A 27,885-nucleotide genomic window follows, 5' to 3' on the forward strand; every position below is an offset into this window, starting at 1 on the left:
GTGTTTTCTTTGAAAAATTAATTTATATGTAATATACAATAAAAGTCCAGCTTGTTTTTAATGAATACATTATTATATTGTTATTTTGTTATTTTATACATTTTGAAACGTATAAAATGGTTCATGAAGTTTTTACAACACCGCATTATCGAATACGATTTATGTAACTGTTTCACATAAAGTACAATTGAATTATAAGATATTAAAGCAATATTTAGCAGCTATGAAAAACTTTTTGTTAAAATATCCATGAGCTGTAAATATTACAATTATAGCTTACAATTCGTTTGCTTCGTATAAATGCAGCCAATATTTATTTATCTCTATTTATTTATCACAAATAAACCGGAAAAATGCTTTGTGGATCTGGACAATTTCGTTTTACATCGCATTGTTTTCTCCCGCGAATATTTTCGTTTCTTCTGATCGTCCTGACATCCAGTTGCAAAGAATTCTATGCTGCTCCCATGACCGACACTGCCACCGTGCTTCAGTATGTTTCGGACATTCACGCTGTACATACAGTCGTTTCGGAGTTGTCGTAAATCATAGTGCGATCCCTGAAATTAATCATACAATAAATAAGATTGAGATATTATAATCTGTTTCTTGTTTTTTATATTCATTGTTATGAATATTATTGTCAAATTTTTTTTGAAAACTTATTAGGAATTTTTAATTTAGATGAATAAAAGTGATATTAATAGTATTATATTAATTATTTAAAATTTTTTAATCCGATGAATATGCGGCGCGCATAGCAGTTTGAGTTGGAAATTGCAAAAATTAATAATTATTATTCGGCACCAAGAACCACTGTAACTGACACTTCTAGTCTCGTGTAAAAATTTTTCATTTTAAATTAAATATGTATAAAATTATTCTGCAATTGTTCTGCTACAATTATAAAACGATTTTATGTATTAAAATTATTTGGTTTAAAAACTGTACGGCTCTAATTAGATAATACAATAAGCGTCACTAAAGCCAACACAATTTTACATCGAGGTATGTTGTGCATTTTTTTCTCTTAAATTTCGAGGCTTCTTTATTGACCTTATTATCTGCATGTATTATTAATGATAATTATTTATTACAAGATACATGACAGAAGAATATGAAATTGATATACCTGAACCATTTTCCAAGCTGTAGATTTCCGTTGACGTTCTAGGCTTTTCTTACGTGAACAGGACTCCTCTTGCCAAGTGACATTATACATACTAGTATCGCTGCTCGTCGGCCAAACTAAACGCGCCTTGACTTCTCCACAGTGGCATCTCATGCGACGCACATGGAGGCTGGCCTGCGTCCGTTCGCACCTGCGAGAACGTCTCCCGACGTCGGCTTCAATGAAAGGTCACTGCTTTCGTTGGTTATCCCGATTACACTGGATTTAGAGGGGAGACTGAGGGAAGGACTGATGAGCTATCGCTATCGAGGATCGATCCAGTTTGGTATCTTACCGTATGCCATGTAATCGGTGCTGTTGAAGACCTTGGACGCCTTGCGCGAGGTAAGACGCCGACCGCCGTACATCGCCATCGCCTGCACTTGAAGGAAGTACTGACACTTGAGCTCCAAATTCTTCAGTTCGTAGCAGTTCTTATCCTGGGAAGCACATACAAAAATTTTAATTACCCTCAAAGCGTCTTTTCAAACGTGATATTTATCGGCAAAATGTTTCGAGTATTTTGAGCTAGGATACCTCATACAAATTTAATTACACTACGTAATAATTTAATTTATAATACATAAATATGAAATCAATTTAAATTTAGATTTAATGAATTTGGATCCAACTTTATAAAAAAAGTTGCGCATACATTGGAATGAAATTCCTTTCAAAACCGTATGTTTATATTTAATTATAGAATTAATCTAATTCTTTTCAGATCGTGTTGCAAATTAAAATTAAATTCGACGATTGAGACAGAACTGAAACTTTTTTTAAAAAAATCTGCCAATGATAATAAAGACAACTTACTTTAAGAATCGTCTTGTGATAGACGAGAATAGAATCGTTCGTTGGTCCATGGATAAATCTGCTCCAAAACACCTTGTAAAACGATATCGGCACATCCGATGCTGGTTTAATCCATCGTAAATTAATGCGCAGCTTTCCACCGACGAGCCGCGCATTGGACAAAGTCAAGTTCTGCGGTTCCTTCGGATTCCGCGGTTCTGCAATCGACCGAGGACAAGTCGTAAGATCATCGCTTCTTCACGGTGCAATGCTAATTACAACGAAACTCATATGCTTCGCGTATATATCTTACAATGACTATAATAAAGAAAATTTCTTGCTGCAATAAACCGTAGTTGGAATTTAATTAATTAATTAATTAATTAATATATTCTATTTCTTCTCTATTTGCAATGCAGACGGAAACTTTCTCGAATTAACACGTGTTGTGCAATAATCGATTAATCTCTTAATAATGCAAAATATTTTTTTATCTAGTCGTTTTAAGTGAGTTCATTGAATCATAAAATTTAATTAAAAATATTATAAAAACTATTCTATTCACAAGTACAAAATATTTTCTGTTTTAAAAATGTACATAACTAACAGTAGGTATTGATAAAGGCATAGTAAAATTAATTATCTCGACTTGACTCAGAATGATAATCGTGCACATGTGATTTCTGGCTGATTCTTTATGCTTAGAAACGACTTGGACACTTAATCCGGTTCTGCATGATCCGTTGATGCGTGAACCATACATTAAATTAATTAGTTTTTCTTTTTCCTATTAACCAAACCTGTTTGACGTGAACGTGATGAAGACGGAAGGTTCATATAAAAATATGTTAACGATTTATTTCGGATCCATTTAAGATAATAATCGGCTCTATTGATTTATTTGCGCCGCTTATTAATATTGAGCTAAAATCCGTACTTATATATTATGGTGATCATTTTTTCTTTTGCCGAGTCCCATTGTATCTTTCGGTGGCATCTTTGTTCTCGCGTCAACCATTGGCCTTCACTCTTTGTGAAACTTAATTTTTATGCGGAAGATCAACATTAAGTAATACTTACCATGGCGATTTGCGCAAACGATTAACGCGACTCGGAAACTTTCCATCGCGGGTTAATGGCTCGAATTCCGAGTCAACAAACAAACAGTCCTCAGGCACGAACATATTCGTACACAGGTCAATTTTCTTCAGTAGAAAATTACGTATGTCGACCTCGCGTGAGACGAGTTGTTCCGACAAGTTCGGACAATCAACGATAATAACTCTAGCCTTCCACAACATTCTTAAATTGTTGTTTTCTCGTGTCAATTTAAAATGCAGGAATGATGGACGCAAACGTTTCACGAAGTCTGACATCGGTTTCGGCCGTCGTACATTTTTGTCGATGATAATAGCCATATATTAAGTAAAATGTAAACCTTGCTACATTCGCAAGTTTGAATCTAACTAAATTATATATTTTTTTACGTTTGCGCAAAGTTGTCTTAGTTTAGATTAGTTTAGTTTAATTCTCATTTATAAATTGCATAGATTTGCTTTCTTTCTCTCTCTTTCTCTGATCTCGTTTAAATATACTCACCTTTCGTTTTAAAGGGCCTGGAAGGCTGTGAATATCCGCGCGATCCATTTCCATTGACAGCCGCCACACGAAACTGATACCAGTGTCCTGTTTTCAGCCTACCTCGGAGGGTCGCGTGCGGCTTCGTCGACACGTGACATACAGTCCAGGAACTCAATCTGGATTCCATGTACCTGGGGCCGACCAGATGACGCTCCTCGACCAGATACCGAACATCCCCGTCGTTGTAGTTGGCAGATACGTTGCTGACACCCGGTCTGCCGATGCGCCAAGTTAGAAGTACAAGATTTCTCTTTTGCTGTTGTATCTGCAGATTTTCGGGCACAGCTGGCAGATCTAATTTAAATTGGAAATAATTATTTACAATAAGTAAGTAATGTCACAGTTTAGAACTAGCGAACTGTTTTTGATTTACAAATTCTTTAATTAATTTGAAGATTCTATCATTGCATAACGAAAATATCGAAATAGGACATCATCTCTTATGAGTTTTCTACATATTTGTAGAAAATTAAACAATTTTATAATCTATTTTTTAATTATAAATCACTTAAAATGGAGTCTACTTCAAATTAAATAAAGTATAAAATTTTACTATCTATTTACATTTTTTAAATTTAGTTTTCGAGACTTTACATCTTTTGCAATTAACAAAACTGCTAGTCTGCATGATACAAATACGAATGAGAAATAAACACACGGCTCACAGAATAACAACTGTCACACTAACCGTTTCGACTGTCCAAACCGATGGGATGCATGCACGTGATGCCGCAATCGTGGGAGCAACACTTCGCTAGATCCGGACAGCGGGAATCGTCGACGCAGCGGGAATCGTCGACGCAGGCGATCAAGCAAGCGGCCTCGAAGGGCGTCATGGACATTCTCTCGGGACAATAACCAGGTTTCGTGTAATTTGACGCCAAGCAATTTTCCACGCACTACAGCATGATGACAAAATGTGATGAGAAAGGATCCATCTAAACATATTTATTCCTTTTTCTTTTCTACCTCTAATATTCCTTTCTGAACATTTTATTGTTAAGAAATACATTATTGTACACGTGTATGACATTCGAGAAATGTTGAAATTTCATTGAAGTTGCTTTCCCAATTAGCATTCTTGAAATGCAGTTAAGTGATCCAAGTTTTGCGCTGCACGATGACATTTTTATAGTTATCGTTATTATCAGAAACGTAATTGACGCACAAAGCAGACAGCACGATGTGCAAACGTTTATAATGCGAAAAAAACTAATGATGGAATTCCTGATAATGCTTTAACATGAAAAAGTGCAGTATAGATATATAGTATAGAGAGAAAAAACTTTATACCCCCTCGACGATTCAGCGGACAAAAAATTGCTAATTAAACCTGGTTAAAAGATTAATTATAATTGCTGCCGTGCTTTAAAATCTGAAACAGCCAACAAAAAGTCCATACTTCAATATCGTAATTCTCTTACAAAATAAACGCATTGAAGGTAAAACACACATTACAATTTAAACATTTTAAGATTTCGCAAACGTTCTTTTTTAATTTTATTTTGCCAAAATTATTATTCATGAAAGCTGTAAATTTTATATATCTTATTTTTATTGACTTATATCGCTATTTCGTCCAACGACTCATGCGAAGTTATTTCTTCGCCATTCCTTCAACGGGGCGGGTTTATCAAGGCCAGCTCGAACTCCATCGCATTCCATCTTAATCGAAGTGCTTTCGATCTGTTCTCCATCCGTGATCCGATCCAATCCTGTCGGTACCGAAAAAGATACGGCCAATCGCCGTGTAAAAAAAGGAAAAAGTAAAAATACAACAAATCGCCGTCGATGTCGAGTTCTGCCGCGATTGAAAGCTTCCCTGCCATTTTCATGGAAGCCAATCCTCGCTACATAGTTACGAAACTGCCGCTTCTCGATTCCGTTCAAATACGAAATGCGAGTCCGGATCCTTTAAAGGAGTCCCGGGGCGTATTCCTGATCGTCAGGACGAAAATGCCCCTTCATATATATTTCAACCTAATGCGCGTTCGAGTTCGCGCGCGTTGCCGTGTTTTTAAGCCGTCATCATTTTCGCATACAATGTAGACGCGAGAAAGCCGCTTCGGTGAAGTCGAGCGAAAAATGCTACATTTAAGATAAGCGTCGGCGACGTTGTAAGACGTATGATTACAAGCGTAATGTGGTGTTTGCAAAGTGCGTGTTGTTAAGCTTAATAGCGACTGAAAGCAAATTTTCAAAGTCTCGTTAAAATAAGTACACCCTATCAAATTTCGAGATTATGATAGCTTCATCGATAGCTTCATTAAAATAGACGTGCCGCGTACGACGAGAAAGGAAGAGTCGCGGAGTTATTGTTTATGATTGTAACGCAGTATGTTTCCTCCGTAGATCTATGCCGGATGTTGGTTGGTTTATAGACTGCTATATCGTCTATACCAGTCCATAGTGACACGTGCGTGTGACTGGATGGGCCATAAAGAATCACTTGAAGGAAACAAAGTTATTTTCATTGCGAACGAACGAGCCTGACGAGGCTGCAACTTAGTGCAGCCATCGAATTTTGTGGCATATAAAGCGTGATGTGCAATTGATTCAATTTTATCTTTGATCAAAATGATCATTTTGAATAATTACAAAAACCATATAAATTTTCAGATATTTCAACGTAAATCCCGCACGAAAAGAACGATTTTGTTCAAGTATCTAAATATTTAGCTGAATACTGATCTAAAAATAATTTTATTAGACTATCAAAATAATTGTGACGAATGTTCAAGCAGAATGAACAATGCTGCAAAAAATTTTAACATTTCAGCAATTTAGTTTGAGAGTCCAGCATAATTATCTTAATAGTTTAAAAAAATTATTTTTAAATCTGTATCCAACTAAATTTTTAAGTAGTAAAATTGTTTTTTTTGTACGAGTACATTCTTTTATAATAAGCTGTAAGGAGTACATGGACAGAACAGTTTTGACCAAATATCTAAAAGTTTAGAAACATATTTCAAAATAATTTTGCTGGACTCTCATAATAATTGATGAGCAATGTTACAAAAGTTTTAATATTCTAACACAATTTGAGCGTTCTTCATAATTATTTTGATGGTTTAATCAAATTATTTTTAGATCTGTATCCAGCTAAATTTTTACTTTCTAACAAAATCGTTCTTTACATGTAGATAAATGTCAATAGCATGTAAATTGATAAAAGATTACATAATTGCTTAAACATTATAAAGCAGAAAAAGGAAAAATTTATTTCTTTTTTTTTTATATAACTGTAGTTATAGAAAGTGTTGAATTGATACTATTAGAAATCTCAGAACTCAAAAGATCGATGGCGCCCGACGCAGCTGGCTAACTTTACGGCAGGTCCTAATAAGATTTGCGAAGTGACGAATTGCCGGCTCTTCCCGGAGAAGATCCAGGAACATTCTTGGGAACGTTTTACTCGTGTGCTGTTACGACTGCGACATATGTCATTCGAATGGTCGGGGAAACTGGTTCGCTTACTTATTGGCCTACTTTTTACAGAGGGAAGCGAACACGCCGAGCGAAGCGGATCCGTGGCACCGCATCGGACAGCGTTGTCGACGATGAAGCCCGGGGCCGTTGACCAGCTAATAAAGTTTGCAATGCGAGGATCGCATCGCCGGTAGCGCCGCGATCAGTATTGTTAGCGAAATCATACGTATCGTGTTACCCCTTTATTATATCCTTTATTATACCTGTTCTCTTTCTCAGGGGACTCGCAGGGACTCCCCAGGCACCGCCCGAATCGGCTCCTGATGATACACTGCTCTACAGAGCGGAACCGTATATTCAAAAATAATCAAATTACGATATACATGTATGATTCTTCTTATTTTGTATGTACAAAAGAAACTTGGGAAGCTATTAATTGCATAAGTTTTTACGATTAAAGATATTTCGAGGGATCTTCTGCTCCACGAATCTGGAAATAAGAGGTTTATAAGAGAGCTAACATAATATTTTTTATTTCTTTCATTCGTATTTTCCCAACAAAAAAAATTTGTAAGTATACATATATGTGTATTTCATATGTATTGCAGAGCATCACTTGTCATCTGTGAATTAGACGATATAAAATAAACCAAGTAAGAGAAAAAAAACTTTGAATTATAAACTATAAACTAATATTTTAGACAATTTTTTTTTAAACAAGATAAGACGTATTTGACATGTATTGTTAATGTACATAGCATCTTTTTCCAAATCCTCTCTCTACTACATTTGCCACAAAAATAGAGAAGCGATAGGTAGCTTGGCTTCCGCGTTCCGTTGTCAGATGAGATTTGTTGCAAACGAAATTGGAATGTTCCATAGGAATTTGTTGCATTTGAATTGGAATTTTCCATAGGAATCTCAGAATATAATGATTTATTCTTATTTACTATTATCAAGTTATTTTCAACATATTGTTAAAAAGATACTTGATATTCCAGAATCTATTCTTTTAAACTTTAGTAAAATATAAATTACAGTGCAGTATGTAGAATTGTTGAAATATAAAATACGTATTACAAATATATATAAATAATTTAAAAAATTATGAGAAACGAATTTATGTAATGCTGTAATAAATTTAATTTATACAGGTACTATTTATCATTGGCTGGAATTTCATTCTCTTGCGAAGTAGCACTTACATGACTTGGCAATACGAGATATTATCAAAAAGGAACATTGTGTTCTAGGTTCTTACGCAATAAATACCGTTATTATTACAAAATAGGACATTATTTATTGTAAGGATTGCTATATTATATATTTCATTGCATTTGAAATTTCTGATTAAATTAATAAAATAGAACAATCAAAATTATTTTGCAATTTAATATTATTTCAGTTTTGATTAGTTATAATATTATTATAAACTAATATTTTATTATTTATTAATCTAATGATTTAAGAGATCCAAAAAATTTTAACGTACAACGTAATACTTTTTTTAAGTACAGAAATATGTGATTAAACAGCTATTATAATTTAATTGCAATATAAGCAATTTAAATCTGTTATTATTGGAATTTAAACGTGAAAATTATTTTTAATTTTTTAGATATTACATTAATATTAAATGTATGCAACGTTTATGCAAGAAGCTTTGTTATAATATTTCTAATATATTTATGTTTATGAAATAAGTAACTCGTACGATAGTAAAGGCTGCAAAAAAATCCTCTGTAAATATCACGAATTACTTGCAATAATGTAAAAATATCATGTAAACAATCGGATTTTAAATATTATTTGAATTCAAACTTTTAAAAAAAACTTCTAAGAAAAATCAAGATACTTTGCTCAAAGCATTTTTTTCTGGTACATATTTTTTTTCGATATACATCAAAAGAAGTAAGTGGACAATCGTCAGTTTCGCGACACTCGCATCGCGAATGATAATCGCCCGCTGGACTTAACAGGGTGAAAAGAGTAAACTAAAGTGCGCGATCTGATGAAGCGTCGTCACGGTCGAAGAATTAACTTCGCCGATGCGCGCCGAGATCGGCGAGTGATATCCGAAGCGATCACGCGGATCAAAGATGTACAAGAAGGCTAACGAAGTTCACGAGATCTCGCTCTCCTGTCCCTCTCCGCAAAGTGGCATCGTCCTCTTTGTCGATCGTGCCGAAGGCGCGCAGGGGCCGATCTGTTCCAGTCGAGAGCTTCTTCGCGAAGATTGGAGCGCGCGGCCGTCGTGAAGTGATCGCGAAGATTAGGGTATGGCAGGAGACTAATGTAGTCCGCCGCGAAGATCGGCGATAGTGTCGATCGGCAATACTGAAAAATCATGCACGCCGATCCTTGCTTCGTCTTCCTCCGCCTCCCCCGCGAGAAACCGCTTTCTTTTCGTCTCTCTCCCTCTCGATCTTTCTCGCATCGGTGGACTACCCCAATTAAAGACTTTGCGAAGATCGCAGTTTGAAGTATTCATTAAGATCGGTATAGTCGAGGCGGCCTTCCATCGAAGTTCATCGCGAGAATTGGCCGGCCGCCGATCGCCGTCGTTAAGAAAATTATATTGCCCATTGGCGATTCGCCTGCGTCGTTTTCTTTTCGCTTCGTCTTCTTTCTCTTGTACACTTCATTTCTCTTCTCACTTATTCTTTCCCCCAAACGACACCGATAATTAACAATCGAAGCGGCGAGCGCCGCGCATAGAAACTGCCCGGCGAACAGTTGAGTTTCCGGTAGAGTTCCCCGTGATGTAACGATCGCGCTAACGAAGTCGATTGTCATAACGGCAGTTTATCTTTTTTCATCAACATTCTAAAGGACGCCGCCTCTTTGATACTGAAGAATTCATGTCTGCTCATTAAATTACTTTCAAAGTAAAACTTTGCAAAATGACAGTTATGCTAATGAAGTTAATTGTAATAACAATAAACTACAATTTTATCAAACAATCTCTTCTATATTTTTATAACGCTAATGCACGAAGTTATGCGCCAACGGAATTCCTGGCTTCGACGACTGTATTGAAGTTAATTATGGTAATAAATATTAGTTATTTCTTTTCTCTTTTCTTCCACATTTTTAAATATTAAACAATAAATAGTTAGCATTTGATGAAATGACGCGTGAGTGACATACGGGAATTCACATTTATCGGGGAAACATTCTTAGCGAAGTTCGGCAGCCGCGATTACGTCAGTTAATTAAAGCAACAGTAAAGTGCTATTAAAAGAATGCGGAAGATTACGTAACGGGTTGCGCAAAGATAAAAATATGGCGCTATAAATTTCGGATGGAGCGTGCGCGAGGTATCTCGACCGGAACGATGCTTTGTGAATACTTCGCAAATGCTTCGCACTTCGCACTAATCGGGTTTGACATGTAAACTAATGAGTGAGATTTCGTAGAAATAAAGTTGCAAATTAACATAAATCAAGAGAACCGTCTTTAAATTACATTAAAAAGACTGATCTCTCAAATATTGAACAGAATAAAAAGTAGAGAACTCAAACTTTATTCCGTAAAAAGAACTGAGAGAAAAAAAGTAAAGGTCTCCGCGTAATTCAATGGATTTATTTTAAATACTGTGCTTTACTTTCAGCAAGATAACTAAAATTATTAAGATAGTCTACTCATAAGGAAAAATTTATTTATATACTTGCAATAAAATATTTACTTATAGTAAATATTTCTTTTATAGAAAAATAATAGTTAAATTACATTAATGATTCTTGTGACAGACTACTAAACAAATATTTATTTACATTTAATAAATTATTTCATTGCTAGCATTCAACTAAATATTTATTAAAATTTAGTAATTCTTTCTCGCAATATATCAATCAATGATTGTGCATTTAAGATGAGATGGACTCAAAGGACGAGTTTAAAACAAAAATAAAGTAGATTTATTATTTGTTTACTTTTTTATCTACACCTGAAATCACATGTATAATATATTTTACGTATTATAAACTTGTCTGATTTTTGCATCTAATCTTTCTATTATCAATCGGTGCTTCTACCCAATGTTTCGCGCCAGGTATATGCACGCATCAATAGGAATTAATTTCGCAGCCACAATTCATCGTCTCCGCGATATCGAAGCCGGAAGCGAAAAGTTTCGTCGACCCCTCGCAGCCGCGGAGTTCGATTCGAGGGAGTGACGTGCCGCGAGAGTTCGCGCGATGCAGTCGAGGTGCCATCGGGAAGATTGATCGTCGGTGCTTCGGGATAAGAACCTGTTTTCGATAATGTCGGAAGATACGTTTCTAGTGCTCCATAAGCGCGCATCTGGACTTAGTGAGTTACGCGCGGCGCAACTCTTTTATAGGCCATTACTTCGGAACTTTATTACTGGCCGCCAGTCAGAGCTCGGGGGCTATCTCTTTGTCATTCCTCCTCGTTCGCCATCCCACCTTGCTCTCTCAACCGCCTCCACCCCATCAACGGTTCTCCAGAATCATTTCGGGACCGTTTGCCGTAATGACGTGTACACACACCGGCGAAAAAATATCAGCAATAAAGCGCCCGCCGCCGCAAGTTCAGCGAGACCTTATTGGTAAGTCAATGGGTTATCGTTCATATTCCTCGTAACGTTATTGTGCGGTTAATGCCAATTAAAATGTTTAACTTAGAGATTCTCAAAAAAGAAATTGGATACCGTTTAAACAACCTCTGATTGATCCGCCATGCATATGCCTCATTCTATCTTAAGCATTTGTTCGCCATATTTATTAGACGCAGTGTTCAATCTCTTACTTGAGGATCTTTAGTTTAACCCTCTCTCCACCCGCATACTTTATTTTATTTGTCAAATGAATAGTTTTAGAGTTATAAAGTTCGCTGTTGCAGACATTGAAGGGTACAATTCAAGTCCAGTAACGTAGCAAGCTCCCTCACGAATAAAAACACCTTTAATATTAACATTTCTATAGAAAAATCCTTAAGATAATCCGGGGAGAAAGCCGCGATAGACGATCGCGTTCAATAAAATATTTCTACTTATGAAGACGTTTGTAGAGATACGTCCGTCTAGGGTACGGCAGGTTTCTTCGGGCAGATGACCCAAATACAATGTTATCGATCCGCCGTTGTTGGCTGCCGAATTAGCATCGTCCAAATCAAGTCCCACGGCCGGTGGCACGGCGTGCCTCATAAATCGTCGAGCGTGACGATGAGATTCAAGTGGGCGCGGACTCAGGGACGCTCGGACTCGCATAACTAATTACACGCGAGCGAGAACCCGCAAAACCTGGACAAGCCCCGGATGAATCATCGACGAGCGCGTCTGCGACTCACGGGAAGGCGACAAAGCGTTGCGGGAACCAGTTTATTTAGCGACGCTATCGAGTGTCGAATCGGCCATCGAAATTAAAATCGATCTCCACTCGGACAGCGGCGCACAATGTAGCGCGTTGATTAATCGAAGCGATTATTCCGCCTGATTGCGACGCGCAGGTCGATGCCATAAGCGCCAACAGCGATCGGGGCTTGTTGGGAATAACGATTCTGTTTGTGCGATGCTAATATTCTACCCTGTCATTAATTCTTTCAAACCGAAATATTAATTTGTTATGTTCTCCAAATGCTTATCAAATAATGCTTTTTTTTTAAATGATGCGTTTTGGACTCGCGCGCATATAAACGCATATTCAATGTAATCAAAACATAGAAAAAAGTTTTACTTATGTTAATAATTTTATGTTGAAATTATTAACATATTTTACATTGGCATTTATATGCAGTATGTAACATAATATAAAAAATATTATACAGTATATAAAATTATATAACAATGTTATTTGAAAATTATGGTATTATCGTATCGTCGATAAAAATAGACCTATTCTTTATAATTGAATTTCTTACACGGTTTATTTTTCTCTTTTTTCCTTTTAGAGAGAAAGAAAAGAGGGAAGGTGAACTGTGCAAGAAATTCAGTCTAAAGGAACAGACTTGTTAATACAGATATTAACGATGATACGACTAAGACAATCTCGCTTGTACGTACAACATGATCTACTCATCCTACGTACCTCATCAGGACGATTCTCTCCGCATCGGGCGTCGCACCTGGCCACTCTAATGGAGTCGTACTCCTCGATGTATCGCGTCCACGATGCCAAACATCCTGGTAGCAGCAACCACCACGGCCACCATTCTGCGCAGATATCGTTTTATTAACTCTTCCGCACTCAGCGGGCGAAATTTTATGGGCATACTTTTTTTTTCTTCATCTCCGTAATACGCAAAAGTGGCTTCGGAACCGATATATTCTGGGTGGCGCACATTCGAGTGATCCTTAAGTAGGATAAAAGGATGCGAAAACGCTCCCGTCAAAGTTCGTTATGCAATAATGATGTATGTTAAGTTTCGGCATGACACGAAACTTTTTCTCGCAATAAGGGCGTACAAAATTTAAAGATCTGGATAGTTAACGGTGCTTGGCACTTTCCCTGCGTGCGTTCGCGTCTCTCCTTGCTATCGACATTACCTTCCACGATGGTAATTCCGAGGAAGCGCGATACGTATATGTATGCTGTATTACTCGCTAGGATAGCTCCGAGCACCGTTTAGTCTGTCTTTAATTCGTCCTTTTTTTTACTTACGACACATTGGGCGAACAAGCCAATCGCGACCGCCCGTTCCTAGAGAGATTGTTTCTCCATTTTAGCAAAAGTATAAACCATGCGATTGGTGTATCCACTCGTTGGTTCGCTCGATCGCTCAAACGCGATCGCGGGGCATACGCTACCTGCGCCGATCCCACGCGCCTCCTCGGAATTCCGATTGGGGCTTGACAAGAAAGTAGCAGGCGATCGCGATCCGCTTTTTCGCCATTCGCGTAAATGCGGAGACCGGAATGATACGGATGGAGACCGCGAGAGCCACAGGGATAAAGTGAAAGATGCACGGGCATCGATGACGATCGCAATCGGTCATACCTGTGCGGATAAGCGGGAAAGCGAATGATGAATAAAAGCAGTGTGAGATTCTTGCATGAATATCGCTAAAAAGACATAAAAAAACGTCCATAAAAAGAAATAAGAGTATTATTCAATAATATTAAACAATTAATAAATATATTAATAGTTTAATTAATTAAATTAATCTTAAGAATGTTATTAATTATTATTTTATTATTGTTCTATTATTATGATATTATAATAATGGAGATTACACGCGCACACATACAAAGAAGATTAATGTATCATATTCGTAAGTTATATCATAGTCTACATTTGCAATTGTAATATAATTTAAAATATTTCATCTCTTATTTTAATAGTGTTTTAAGTTTGCTTATAGGTAACACCAATTTTGTGATTTTAATACAAGTTAAGCTCGACCTGTTATGTCATCGGTCGTTAAAAAGAACCGCGCCTGTCGGTGACTTCAATGCCTCAACGAGAAGGACATGCTCATCCTCTTGAGAGAAGAACAAGCGGAGAAAGGACCGTCAGCGATAATCGGATGGAAACATAATGACCTCTTAATTTTTTGTCCGTTGTCAATTCGCGCGTTTAATAGCCTGATCCTGGCCCGTTAATTAACGCGGGTCTCTCAGAGGTGATTGAGAACTTGTGTTTTTCAGCGTGAATGTACTCCCATTTATCATAATTAATTCCCATTAGATCGTTTTATTCAATTAAAGAAAAATGTATTATTGTATTGTAATATTATTTGCAAAAGCTGAAAAATCTTACTTTTGATCAGATTTAATGCTAATTTTTCAACAAAGAAAAATTTAAATAAATTATAATATATAGAACATCTTGTATAGAAACCCGTATACATTTTTCTTTTAGAGAGACAAAGGGTGAAAGATTGATAATTATAATAAATTGTTATGTTTAGCATTAAAGATGAGAAAATAAGACAACTTATTTTTTACACAACTTCTATTATTTAATTCATGCTTTCAGAACTTTAGCCAAGTATCGTGGAGGTATAGTTTAGTATAACAAGCAATATGCAAGCAATTAAACTGACAAATAATATTTTACTGATTATTGGCCTATATTTATTTATTATTAATTTCATTAAAAAAAATATTTTTAATTTAATTTTAGACAAATCTCAATGCATTATATAAATAATTAGAACAGAATAACTTGTATGATTTATTCCTTAATATTATCAGAATTTATTTTTGTACATAATTATAATTCAACCTTCAAGATAATGCCCAAGTCAACGTTTAAGATAATTTCTCCTAATGTTCTCTTTGCTCATTACTCTTATCTCAATGTTTTCTGCAAGAAAGTGCGTCATGTATTTCAAAATGAGCATATCGTCTGATTTCCGGAGAAGAAAAAGGATTAGTTTTGCAACTAGCAATTATGTACGTGTTAGTAATGAGATTAATATTGTATGATATTTTCTTTTTCTTTTATTCTCTTTCTTTCTATCTTTTTATGTTTAGCTTATTTCAACGCATTTTATTAAAAATTATTATTAGTACATTAATTTAAAAGAAATATTTGTGTGTTTAATTATTTAATTATTATGATATTTTTTTATTATAATTATATTTCTACGCATTTAGAAGAGAAAAAAATATAAGAATATGAAAAGTTTACCTATAAAAAATTATAATATTTACATATACCTATTTCTTTACAAATTAGATTACGTAATTTAGATAAAATACGATAAGTTTAAAGTTTTAATAAAAGTACGATTAGAATTCCTTTTTTTAAATTAAATTATTGTGAACGTATATTTTGTATTTATTACTTCAGAATTCTTTGTTCTTTAAATAGATTTTTTTAACGGAGTTAAATTTTGATGATTTTGTTTCGATAAAAATATATATCTTATGCCAAGTTTGATTCGCAATTTTGCAACTTTTCATTTCTCGTAATAAATGGAACATTCTTCGAAAGTATCGAGAATCTTAAAGTTAAAACGATACTTTGACAAGACCGGCATCCGCAAGTGATTCTTGTTAATCCACTTTAACTTTTTGTGAATACGCAAAATGTTGTATATGTCTCATCACATGGTAAACTATTTTTAGAATTTTTTCCTATATCAGAACAAAAATGTTGCGGTTTTTATTTTTTTAATTAATTATATATAATATAATACATTAAAAAATTTAGAAACCATTTAGGGGTGTGCTTTTTAAAATTATAATTAAGAAACTAAATATAAATGAAGCAATTTACTGCTTAAACATTGGATTAAGTACTTTAGGTCGTTTAATAAAATTATAGTGAGATATATAGGTCAAATTGATAATATATCTAGGCAAAATTATCATCGCAGACAATAATAAAATATGCACAGCAAGTAACGCTTCTATTGTCATTCTTCATTGAATGGTAAACGTTGCTGTAAATATGCGTCGCATGGTCTTGATTTTACAACCCCTTATCCCCCATACGTACTTTTGAGGGTGGCCGGTAGTTGCAGCTTTTGCCTTCTCTTCGCGGCTATAGTTGACGTCGGATTGCCGACGTGCGGCATCGGATTGCTAGGAAGTCTTCCGGGAGCGGCTTATTCTCGAATCCTATCTCGCGTATTTTTCCCTTAGACAAACGTCAAGGTTCACTCCTCGGAAGGGATGATCAGAGCGCTCTTTAGTCACCGTACGAAGCGACCCTTGATATCACCCTTCTTAGAGGAGACGTAAACGGTGGTGCATGACACCAGCTTGCTCTAGGTGATAACTGCCGCAGTGTATGATATCTAGCCCTTGGGTGTCTAACCCGATCCTCCCGATCAGCCACGGTAACAATCTGCCGTTCAAGACTAAACCCGTAAGACCGAACCGAAGCGTTCGAACTGGGATCGGGCTTACTTTCCTGTGCAGTCTGATCCTCCTTCTCTCCTGCTCTCGTCCTGTCTCTCTCTTTCTCCTGGCGCACTCTTCTCCTACTCTACACGCTGGGCCCACACCACTTCGTTTCCACCACTCTCCACCGCCACCGCCACCCATCGCAATGACCGAATCATTAACTTCAGGAAGGGTCCTGGCTCGCGCTTGAGCAAGGATCACACGCGTAGGGAGCACGTTCGCCGAACTAACGCGACGAGAACTTCCTTCCTATTTCTTTCTTTCTTCCTTTCTTTCTTTCTTTCTTTTGCGCGTCCCTGTCGTATTCGGGTACACAGTAGCGCTCTTTGACCTCCTTTTTCGAGGGAAGAGGGTTCTTTCTATCTCCTAATTATGCTCGTTTCTTCTACTTTACATATTAACCGTGAAAGAAGGTTTGCCTTTCATTTTAAACATTTATTGATCAGAAAAATTTATGTAAGGATTTTTATTTATATTATTTGTTTTAACATTTGTTAATATCATACAAATTATTTACACATAGTATATAATAAATTGTCAAAAAATATATTTGAAAAAAAATAGAATTGCTTTGGGCGTACAGCTCTTACTAAAATAGATGTTTATATAAATTTTAATTTGTACTAATAATAAATACCTATATTATTTAATTTCATAATTTTATAATTTTATTTATATTTTATTATATTTTATATGTAAAATATAATAAAAAAATATATATACTTATATATATGTATATGGTATATATTCCATAACCCGATCGCTGTTTAACATCTTACGTGACCTATACTAGAAACATTCTTCAAAAATAAACCTGAACACCACTTGTGTAACTATGCCGGTCAAAACAACTTGGCGTGTGAGATTTTTTTTCAAAGGGTAACTATTCTAGCGTGAGAAAGTTACCAATTAACGACCCTTAGCAAATTTCTATAATTTTCCTGGACAAAAAGAATATAAGTAACTATTTTCATTTTCTAAAACATTAGGTAATAAAACCATAAATAACTTTATTATTTATAAAAATTGGATTTATTATGTTAATAGAAAGTAAAAAGATTTGTAGCATTTTCAGTTAAAAAATTGCTCCGTTAATATCTGATTTAGTTACATTAATCTGATCAAGTTTGTCGATTTATATAATTTTTAATATATTTTATCCTAATTATAACATAATTAATGACATATAAAGAAAATCAATTATTTATACAAAAAAAATGGGGCGTATTTTATTTTTGTTTAATAAACTGCATCAAGAGTCATGTAAAATAAAAGAAGATATCGGGCGAAGAGGAATGTCCTCTTAGAGGGTCTTTCTGTCTTGACTTCGGGTTCTCGATGTTGCAGCGAAACTTCTTAACGTGAAGCTCGCAGTACATACAGATTACCGGCGACCTGTGTGGCATGAGAACAGGGTCCGTTCTTCCCACATAATAAACGACTTCGAAGAACGGTAGTGGCATTGACCTGAATCTATTAGGGCTCTTCGGTTTGGCGGTATTATAACTGCCCGTGAATCAATCCCTTACTTAGCAACATTCTCCGACCACACGAAAGCCTGGCTCGTTACTGTCCGGTTAGGACCGTGGTACCGCCGTCACTTTTCGCGGCAAGAAGCTCTCTCAACTCTTTCGTACCCTTCGGGGAACGTTGACAATACCTAGATATCATCGCAGCATCTTCGTCATAGTAACGTGATAGCTTCGATTGCTTAATCTTTTTGATATCAAGTATTATCTTCAACCTTAGCTCAATTTTCAAGAAATCATTTCGAAAGAATGAGGAAAGTTAGAGAAACGAGGGTTTTTCTTTATGGAAAAAATGTTTCCTTTATTTGATCCTATAAAAAATATATATTCTTTCGTTAAATTATTTTTATTAATAAATGAAAAACTGAGTAAGAATTTAATTTTAGATTACAACATTATCTTTTTGCAATTTTTTGTCTCGATATGTCTCATAGAAATTTCCTCCAGTATCTTCAATGTCTACAGAAAAAATATATTGGAGAATTAGATCTTAATAGCTTGTGTTGTAGATCATCTCTTTTAATTGCCAACATTAAAATTAAAAGAAAATAAATGCACATTTTATCATGGTTAAATAAATTATGGCAAAAATACACTACAATAAATGCTATTATTATAATTGTTAATTAAGAAATTAGGGCAAATGCGAAAACATGTAGATTTTAATACGAGAATCGACTAATTCTAATTTGACTGTACAGAATTCATTTCACTCTTTGCGCAATCAGATTCGATAGTTACCTCGTTTTTCTCTTTTTTATACCATGCGACTTTGGTCTGGACTTTATGAATAACCTTTCCTATTATGGTGTCATACTTCTCGCTCTTGCCTTTCAGTTGTAGTAGCTAAGTAGAAAAAAAAAACACTACTGTTACATAATAGTATATATAGGTTTTCATAATAAGTTAACATAGTACATATAGGTTTTCAGAGAGAGATATCATTTACTTTCTAATTATTAAGTTACATCACTCATGCAATTTTCTTACCAATTCCATGTCCTCTTCTTGATGAAGATTTGAGAAGGCGTTAAATACATCGATCAAGGTAACATTTGAGCTGGAAGTACAGCAATAAAAATGATGTAGCGAACGTCAGACAATAGTAGTCGGACGATCGTACAAAATGTGTAGAAAGAGTAATTAACATTTATTAAATTTTCCATCATTATTTTTTTAATAATTTGAAACAATTGTGCTCCTGTCAATTGTAAATTTTATGCGACTTACTAATTAGTATTTCCTTCTGTAGTGTTCGTATTAAACTTATTCCAATGTTGAGTTATGAATTCTATTGCAACGTGATATCCGTATGGATTTAACGCAACGGATTCTAGAGCTATTGCTGCATCAGACGTTACGTTTCTTTGTGAATATATCATGGATAGATATCTGGAAACAATTACATCATGCAATAAAGAAATTGTAATATATATTTAACTAATTACAATTCAAAACAATTAAAATAAATGCTTATATATAGTATATGTATATATACACTTATCTATTAAAAATTTCAAAGCAGATAATTTTATTTCATTACGATTTGGAACGATATCTCACTTTTGTAATAAACTCGCGTTTGGGTGACATCCCAATGCGAATGCGAGATTTTTCTTATCATGTACTGTTGACTCGTTGTATCTTTTCAAGAGTGCCAGCCATTCTTCCTTCGTGGCGATTTTCATGAATGTGCAGTACGTCCAACGACAAAATTGTTGCGGTAAACTAGTTTAATAACGGATAATGTTTCTTCTATTATAACAATGTTTAACGCAATATTTTAAAAACGATCATATTTTCATCATACATTTAATATCAAGTGCAATTTCATGATTTTTAATTAAAGTTAATATGCGCAGCGCATAAAAGACAAATTCTAAAAATGAACAGTAACATTTTGCATTAAATATATAGATAGTATTTGTAATTACTTCGCTATAGATACGTACGAGTTCGACGATTCGCTTCGTAACATGTCTTGAACAAAGTTAGAAACCGCTGTTAAACATGCCTGATGGTCTACCGAACATGCCAATTTCATTAAGTGGATCTCGAAGTCTGTCCACAGCTGGGGATTCTTATAAATCGTCGGTGCCATTTTACTATACACTTTATCTATAAACTTGCATATGACGAACTGGAAGAAATCAATTAAATTTCTGCTTTTCCGCTTAAGTAAAAAAAAAGAGAAACAGACTAAGATAAACAAATTAAATTAAGTGAGAAAAGTTAATCAGATCAAGTTTTGTAAAATTATTTACAACAATTGAGATGCTTCCTTTCAACACGTGCTAGGAATATTTACAAATGTAAAAAGAAGATGCTATAACAAAAGTATTCGTAGAAGAATGTAATAATTTGAAATTATTATTTGAGATATAGTTCAGAAAGATGTAATTCTTTCTTTAATTGTCTTCTCACCGTATCTCGTTTTTTTTTCTTAGGAAAGAAGAAACTGTCTACCGTGCTACCGTATCGAGCGAATATCATTCTCCCGCGTTTCAGGATTCCGTTTCGTCTTTAAAAACATCAAAGTGTTCTTGTGAAATTGCGAAGAAGAAGGTAAAGTAACCGGCAGCGATATTTATCGCAACATTATAGAGATCTGCGGTTGATTCGCACAAGAAGTAAGAGTAAGTAATTCCATTTATCCAGAATTTACGAGCAATAAACCGGGTGGATTAAAACGCAGAGATACGCCGCAACGTATTTATTTAATTTGGCACGTTAGGTTTACGGACGTGGAGCGCCTGAAGAAACCGCGAGGCCCGCCTCTCAACTCGCGGTGAGGCCTTCTCCTCTCGTATATTTTTGCAATAATGGCTTCTGTGAAAAGGGAACTGTTACGGCAACATTGGTCGGCGCGAGTGCTTAATTAAATGTTACGTGCCTCGTATTTCGGTGCAAATAATGATTGAGTCCTCCGACCTAATTGAGAACGTCGAATCGTAACGACGGCCGATGGGCCGATGATCACTTATATATCTGTCCCAGGGATAATCATACGCTTTATAATGCCATACTTACGCCTTAACTGCGCGTAATAACGACATAAGCCAGAATTGCGTAGCGGACAATTTAGATCACGCGCGGCGGCGTCGATTATATCTCGCATATCTTATTGCGCGCCGCGGCCGTATAAATTAATAATAAAAGAAAATGTGCTCGCCTTTACAATCTCGTACAAGTCTACTTGCAACAGCGAACGAACTTGACACAGAATCGTGACAAGAACGTAGCAAAAGTATCACAGAAATTTAAGGAGTTCACCCGTTTCATGTATGTATACGACCGTTTCTTTATGCTATCGCAGAAATGATCGATGTTTATAATTAAAAAAAATTATACTCAATTATATTTTTGAATCTCACGCATGAACGCGTATGATAGCTTGAAATATCACTTTCGTAGCTTTAAATATTACCTTGAGTAAGCTTGAGTCCCGAAATTGATCGTAGATGGTAGTCATTACTTGCAATGTGAGTTTCCACAAAGTTTCTCCACTTTCGGTTTCCATTTTCTCAAGAAAATTCCATATAATTCTCTTGTCAAGCTGTTCAGCGTTAGCCATCGCAAACGAGTCAGTCAGCACCTGCGCTTTGGTTACTTCCGGCAGAGCTCGAAAGGATTTTGTCAGCAGTTTCCAATTTTCTATATCATAGTTGACACGATACAATGCTGCAAAACGATAGAGACAAACTATCAATAATAGGATAGTCCTGTAGATAAGTTTAGTGGCGACAAAATTTCCGAAAGAGATGTTGTAATGAATTATTAGTTTTTCTCGCTCAATGTTGAAATAAACGACATTATTCTCAATATAGCTTCTTATATCCACGATTGCGATAGAGATATGACTATTTTTAAACACCCTATATATAAAACAAATTCTTTATGAATTTATGAAGTGGCTCGGGCTTCCAAATTGATCGACATCAGTTATTGTCGGTAAAATATATTACTACGTATCCTATCTTCTTAATTGATCGGCGAATATTACGACAGTGATATTACCCGTTTGATTGATATTGAACAAAATCCACTGCTTGTGGCAAGTCGCCCAGCTCAAAGCAATGTCGTTAATTTTCATGCGTTTTTTGACCATCCATGCCTTCGGCAGGGTATTACTAAATTGCTGTTCATTTTCGGTTGTCCACGTCAACGGGATGTGCCATAACTCTTCGCTCGTACTATTTAGGCCATAACGATAAAATCGATCCTGAAACACAAACATCGCATAATCGAGCAATTTTTATCGAGACGTCCACTTATAGACATTTTATAATTATACATATTTCACTTCTTTATTTAATTTATTTATTTTTTATTATAATATAATAATGAAGATTACAAATTACAAATTTATTCATAAAATATATTGCTTTGTCTTTCGTAATTTTTATAGAATTATAATAAAATTATAATTTTACAATACACGCATAACTGTACAAAGTATATAAAAGATATTGAAGTTGGAAGAAATTATCGACGCAAACAAATAAGAATTATCAATGTATCAATAAATTACCTTCTAGTTAAAGAATAAGTTAGCACTAAAATAAATGTTTTTTTAATATGCTTGTATGTGTTATATGTATATATACATGACATTAAAAAAAATATATTAATACATTTTTTAGATATAAAACTTTATTAATTTGAAAAATTAAAAAATCATGGTTAAAAAAATAAATCAAATTTTTGCCTTTAAAAAATTGTTCCAAAATTAATCGAAGGATACGAAAAAAATCGAGGCATTCTGCATATAATTTATTTGAAAAGTAAAACCACACGACTTCATTTTTTCTCGTTACGTTAAGAGAATAACGATGATTAATATCATCATAAATGCATTCCATCGATAAATAATTTGTCGTCGACGAAACAAGATGAAGAAACGTGTCTGAAGATCGATCTGTGATAAATATCAGCACACCTGCGTAAGCTCGATTGCACCGGTTTTTCTGTTCTGTTGGACGCGCAGGACAGGGAAGCCGGCCTGATACGTCCAAGTTTGCATAACGTCCTTCATGCGAAGCTCTGAGGAAGCCGGTAGCCCGTTCGCTTCATCGAGCTTCACCTGAAAAGCGCTCCAGAGATCCTCCTGATCTGCGTTACGATACTGGTACATGCACATGTATTGGCGCACAGACGAGAGGAAGAGCCGCTCGCCCAGAAAATGATAGATCATGTGCGCCATGCAATTACCCTTGACGTACGACGTCAAATCAAAGACGTCGGTGAGCTTGCTCAGTTTCCTCAGATCAATATGTAACGGGTGTGCCGCTTCGTCGGTGTCGCTGTCAAACACGTTATGACACTGGATCAGGAAATGCGTCTGCAAGTCCCAGGATGAAGGCTCTAGCTGGAAGATCAAGCGAGTTAATTACGTCCATCGAATAAATGCCACAACATGCATAACGATTGAATTAATATTCTCATAAAAACTATTAAAACATGATTGACATGAAACATGAAAAGGTGTCAAAGGTATGGTAAAAAATTATCCAATTAATTATTAAACAATTATTAAAAATAAAAATATTAACTACCAAATTTCTATAGCTTCATAAAATTTTATGTAGTTTTTAATTAAATAAAATATTTACATTTTTTATAATATTAATATTGAAGAATTATTAATATTATCTATAATCAATTTTTTCTAAAGAAAAATGAAAGTTTTCTCTTGAAAGGTAAATTACTAAAAAAATGGAAGACAAAATTGTTACGTAAAGCAATTATAAATGGTAAATTATAATTACAGATCAGCACATAATTTATAAACTTGATTTATGTCCACTTTACCGTTTTTAATGCTAGAAACCCAAAAAATGAGGCGAACCCTTCTTTTAACCACACTTCGTCCCACCATTTTGGCGTTACCAAATTACCGAACCATTGATGGGCGATTTCGTGTGCCACGACACTATCCAATATCTCTTTGGAATCAATGTCATCTTTCTCTACAAGGATGATATCTTCTCTAAAAGTATCAATATAACTTCTAATTTAAATTGTAAGTACACAAAATTCTATTAATTAGATTGGTGTGCGAGAAAATTATAATTTTACAATACATGCATAAATGTACAAAGTATATAGAAGATATTCAAGTTGGAAGAAATTATTGATGCAAACAAATAAAAATTATCAAGGTATCAATAAATCACTTTAAAAAGTCATGGTTAAAATAAATCAAATTTTTGCCTATAAAAAAATTGATCAAAGGACAAAAAAAATTGAGGCATTCTGCTTCGAGACATAACATTCTAAAATAATTGCAATCGTAAAGTCTTGTTAACCGATCAAGAATGCAAATTACATTTGAATAGGATGATTTTAAAGAGAGCACATCTATTATAATACCCTTCACAAAAAGATAAAATTAAACTTGCATACAAATAATTCGTTTACCGAAATGTTATAAGGCCCCAGTTTTCCATTGCGGTATATGCATATTTAGGGACCACAATCACATCCAATTTATCTAATTCGTAAGGAAATCCAGTAAGGTTCTGTATTACACGGAGAACCTTCGGTATCAGATCGCCGATGTATCTTATATCATTCTCGATCTCCTTCCTGAAAAAGATCGTATGCGATGGTCGATCCGTGACGGCAACGACATAACTCGAAAAATCGGTGACCATAAAGGCGACCACGTAAGTGGGCATCCGGTTGGTTTTCTCGTAATGGTCCCAGACGTATCCTGGCATGCCGTGTCTGAAGAAAAGGGAGACTGAATTAAATTCGAATTATTCTTTAATTAAACGTTGTGATTACATGGATAAAGATTTCGCAGCAATCGGAATATGCGATTAGCAATGAGTATGTATGTTATAATTGCAATTGACTAGCTCTCTTTTACATTTTCTCGGTGAATTTGCGTATTGAATTCGAATGCGATTGCATGTTAGACTTTCTGCCGATCGAAATGCGAAACGGCGTCTTGATCCACGGCTCGTCGAAGCATGGGTAAGCCGTTCGAGCGTAATTTGGCGAGAAGTTTGATATCGCAATCCACCTGAAACGAAATGTTCACTTTCTCAACATATATACATAGATATCATTCAAGTTGCGTTAAATAATGTAAAATAATGTAAAATAAAAATTAAATTTATTGTCTAAACTTATTTTTGTGTTTCTAAATTTATTGAAACTCTTGTAGAGTACTTAAAAAAAATGTTTTTTTTTATCAGAAATTAAACATTTTTAGAAAATGTACATAAATAAGGAAATGCCATAAATATACAGAATTTCAAATATTATATTCACTGACAATTGATTTTTTATAACCGAAGAAAGCAAATTTAGTAGATCTTTGATGACTGATTTTATCCTTATTAAATGCTTGGTTACTGACATAAAATATTTATTATTACTACTCTACAAGTGTATTAAGTTTTAACAAATAAATAACGCAAAAATTTACTTGCAAGCTGATAAATTACAGTATTCTGACAGTAACAGAACTTCACTTCACTCTTTTGCGAGATTGTAATACCTGGTTTCGTTTGTATCACGATCAATGTACGGGCTCCTGAAAAATCCTTTCGGTTTCTGATGTAGCTGGATCGTATACTTTATATGCAAAATGTAAATCTCCTGCGCTATCAATACATGTAGAAGAAACACGTCAATAAAGTCATCCTCATCTAGTATGACGTACGTGCTCGTTAACTTAGGTGCGTTCGGCAAACGATATTCCTTTACACTGATGTCTTGTATGAGCAGCTTGTGGGCATGAAGTCGTATGTGTTTAGTTGGTACTTTGGAATAGAACTCGATCTGCGCATCGCCTATCATCGTGAAATTGTTCTCTTCTAATATGGGCAATATTTTCAAACTGCAGTGAAGAGAGAAAAATATATTGCTATATGATATTAAAAACAAAAGTAATAAAAGGATTAATATTGTTATTTTGATCATTTTATTTCTTTTAAATATCTCTTCTGTCTGTTTTACACCATGCTTGATTTCTAATATTATTCCTAGCCGTAGTCTGACAAGTCAAGCAAGTAAGATTAAGTGCCGTAAATATTTTAGTTCAAGTCTGCGGTGTCAATCATTGATGATAGATGTATGGCGTGGGCAGAGAACATCGGCGCCAATCATTGACTAACACATTGACAAACATGTCAATATAACATATCATGTCAACTTTAAATATAAATTAAAAAAAGACGCATTTATTAGTCTATAAATGTCACAGCAGTGAACCGTAGCACTAAAATAGTTTCCTTCCTTTGCTAGGTTTAAGCTAATACTAATAAATCTTTAAAATTTGAGAAAGCAGGTAAAGATTGCAACAAGCAGGACAGTTTCCTTTTCATTGTTTCTAGCGTTTCAATGATTGAAGAGATGCATTGGTCATCGTACTTACGTGTATTCTAACGGTAAAACCTGATCGGATAGCCTTTTCAACTCGGTCATTTTATGAGACTTCCCACCGGTCGATCCCTTGTGTCTACCATCCCGCCGATTTTCCATGGTCGAACTGACGAACCAGTAAATGATCATTAAACTGACGCAGATGAGTATCATCACCGCGACTCGCGTTCTCACGTGTCTTCCACGATGCCTAACGTAAGCCGTTTCTGAAGCATTTTTCCACCGTCCACAAAATTTTATTCAATTTTCTCAACAAAATAGACAAGAATAGGCAAGAGTAATAGCAAAGAGAAGATTGTAGCGATCAATTTTTAATTCTATTTCGTATGTGACGTCTGTTACCGTATAACTTTGATTAGAAATTAACGATATTTTGAAAATTTACTGTATTACCTTTATTTTTACGAAAAAAAAAATGATTTGTTTATAAAGCTATTGTGTACACAATCCTCACGTGTCACTTACGATTAATTATAATGATACATCTCACAAGTGTTTGTTATATTACGTATCTATAAATTACATTATTTAGTAAATACTACTATTAATCCTATTTTTACCTTGCCTAGAGTTATCCTCCATGTTTGTCGGCGAAGGGATGCTACGCTCCCGCAAGCTCTAGCAATCGGACGAACATTACCACGGCGGGTAGGCAACGACTACTGAGTTCGAAAAACAGAAAATTCAAGGGCTGATGGTTCGGCCAGACACGTCCGCCAAAAATACATCAGGCACTTGTACACCATTTCTCTCCTCTGTACTTTACTCCGACATTTACTGTCGATCACTATTTATCTGAAATTTTTTCACGAACAGTCGTGACGAGTGCGCGTCTAGTCGTTATGCAACGAGTCATCAAGAATACACGAGCAGTCCTGACGTCTCGCGTTTATAATTTATAGGCTTCCGGTAAATAGTCGAAGAGGAAGTTCAGGGTCGTTTCGTCCATAAATCACAAGCAGACTAAACAGGAATTGGCTAATACTGTAATATAATTCGCTGGTGCCAAAAACACGTGTAGAATTCCGCAAACTTGAAAAGTAATAAATATTTAATTAGATGTCTATAAAATTTCATATATATTATCAATTAATCGACCACAC

General features: G+C 35.1%; 2 protein-coding genes across 3 annotated transcripts; both read right to left on the bottom strand.

Annotated features, from left to right (window-relative positions):
• LOC105197551 (anosmin-1) lies at positions 1–16,546 on the bottom strand. The gene is made up of 8 exons (XM_011163977.3): positions 16,447–16,546; positions 13,087–13,211; positions 4,296–4,506; positions 3,566–3,901; positions 1,988–2,184; positions 1,467–1,611; positions 1,133–1,347; positions 1–560 (listed from the first exon to the last, which is right to left on the bottom strand). The coding sequence occupies exons 1-8, from the start codon at positions 16,523–16,525 to the stop codon at positions 324–326; spliced, it is 1,545 nt and encodes a 514-aa protein (XP_011162279.2). The 5' UTR covers positions 16,526–16,546; the 3' UTR covers positions 1–323.
• A 2,113-nt stretch (positions 16,547–18,659) lies between these two features.
• On the bottom strand, positions 18,660–27,637 carry LOC105197524 (thyrotropin-releasing hormone-degrading ectoenzyme). Of its 2 annotated transcripts, none has more exons than XM_039459772.1 (15): positions 27,343–27,637; positions 26,775–26,988; positions 25,896–26,237; positions 25,260–25,415; positions 24,806–25,114; positions 24,197–24,374; positions 23,325–23,753; positions 22,403–22,607; positions 21,813–22,066; positions 20,338–20,525; positions 19,949–20,113; positions 19,616–19,777; positions 19,376–19,445; positions 19,127–19,231; positions 18,660–18,844 (listed from the first exon to the last, which is right to left on the bottom strand). In XM_039459772.1, exons 1-15 carry the CDS (start codon positions 27,362–27,364, stop codon positions 18,773–18,775), a joined length of 2,871 nt encoding a protein of 956 aa, XP_039315706.1. In that variant the 5' UTR covers positions 27,365–27,637; the 3' UTR covers positions 18,660–18,772. The 2 variants fall into 2 exon arrangements, with proteins under 2 accessions (XP_039315706.1, XP_025986854.2); XM_026131069.2 differs by having other exon boundaries at positions 26,775–26,888; positions 27,343–27,635.
• Between the last annotated feature and the right edge of the window lie 248 nt (positions 27,638–27,885).

The sequence above is a fragment of the Solenopsis invicta genome, chromosome 2 (assembly GCF_016802725.1).
Source record: "Solenopsis invicta isolate M01_SB chromosome 2, UNIL_Sinv_3.0, whole genome shotgun sequence".
NCBI classification, from domain to species: Eukaryota; Metazoa; Arthropoda; class Insecta; order Hymenoptera; family Formicidae; genus Solenopsis; species Solenopsis invicta.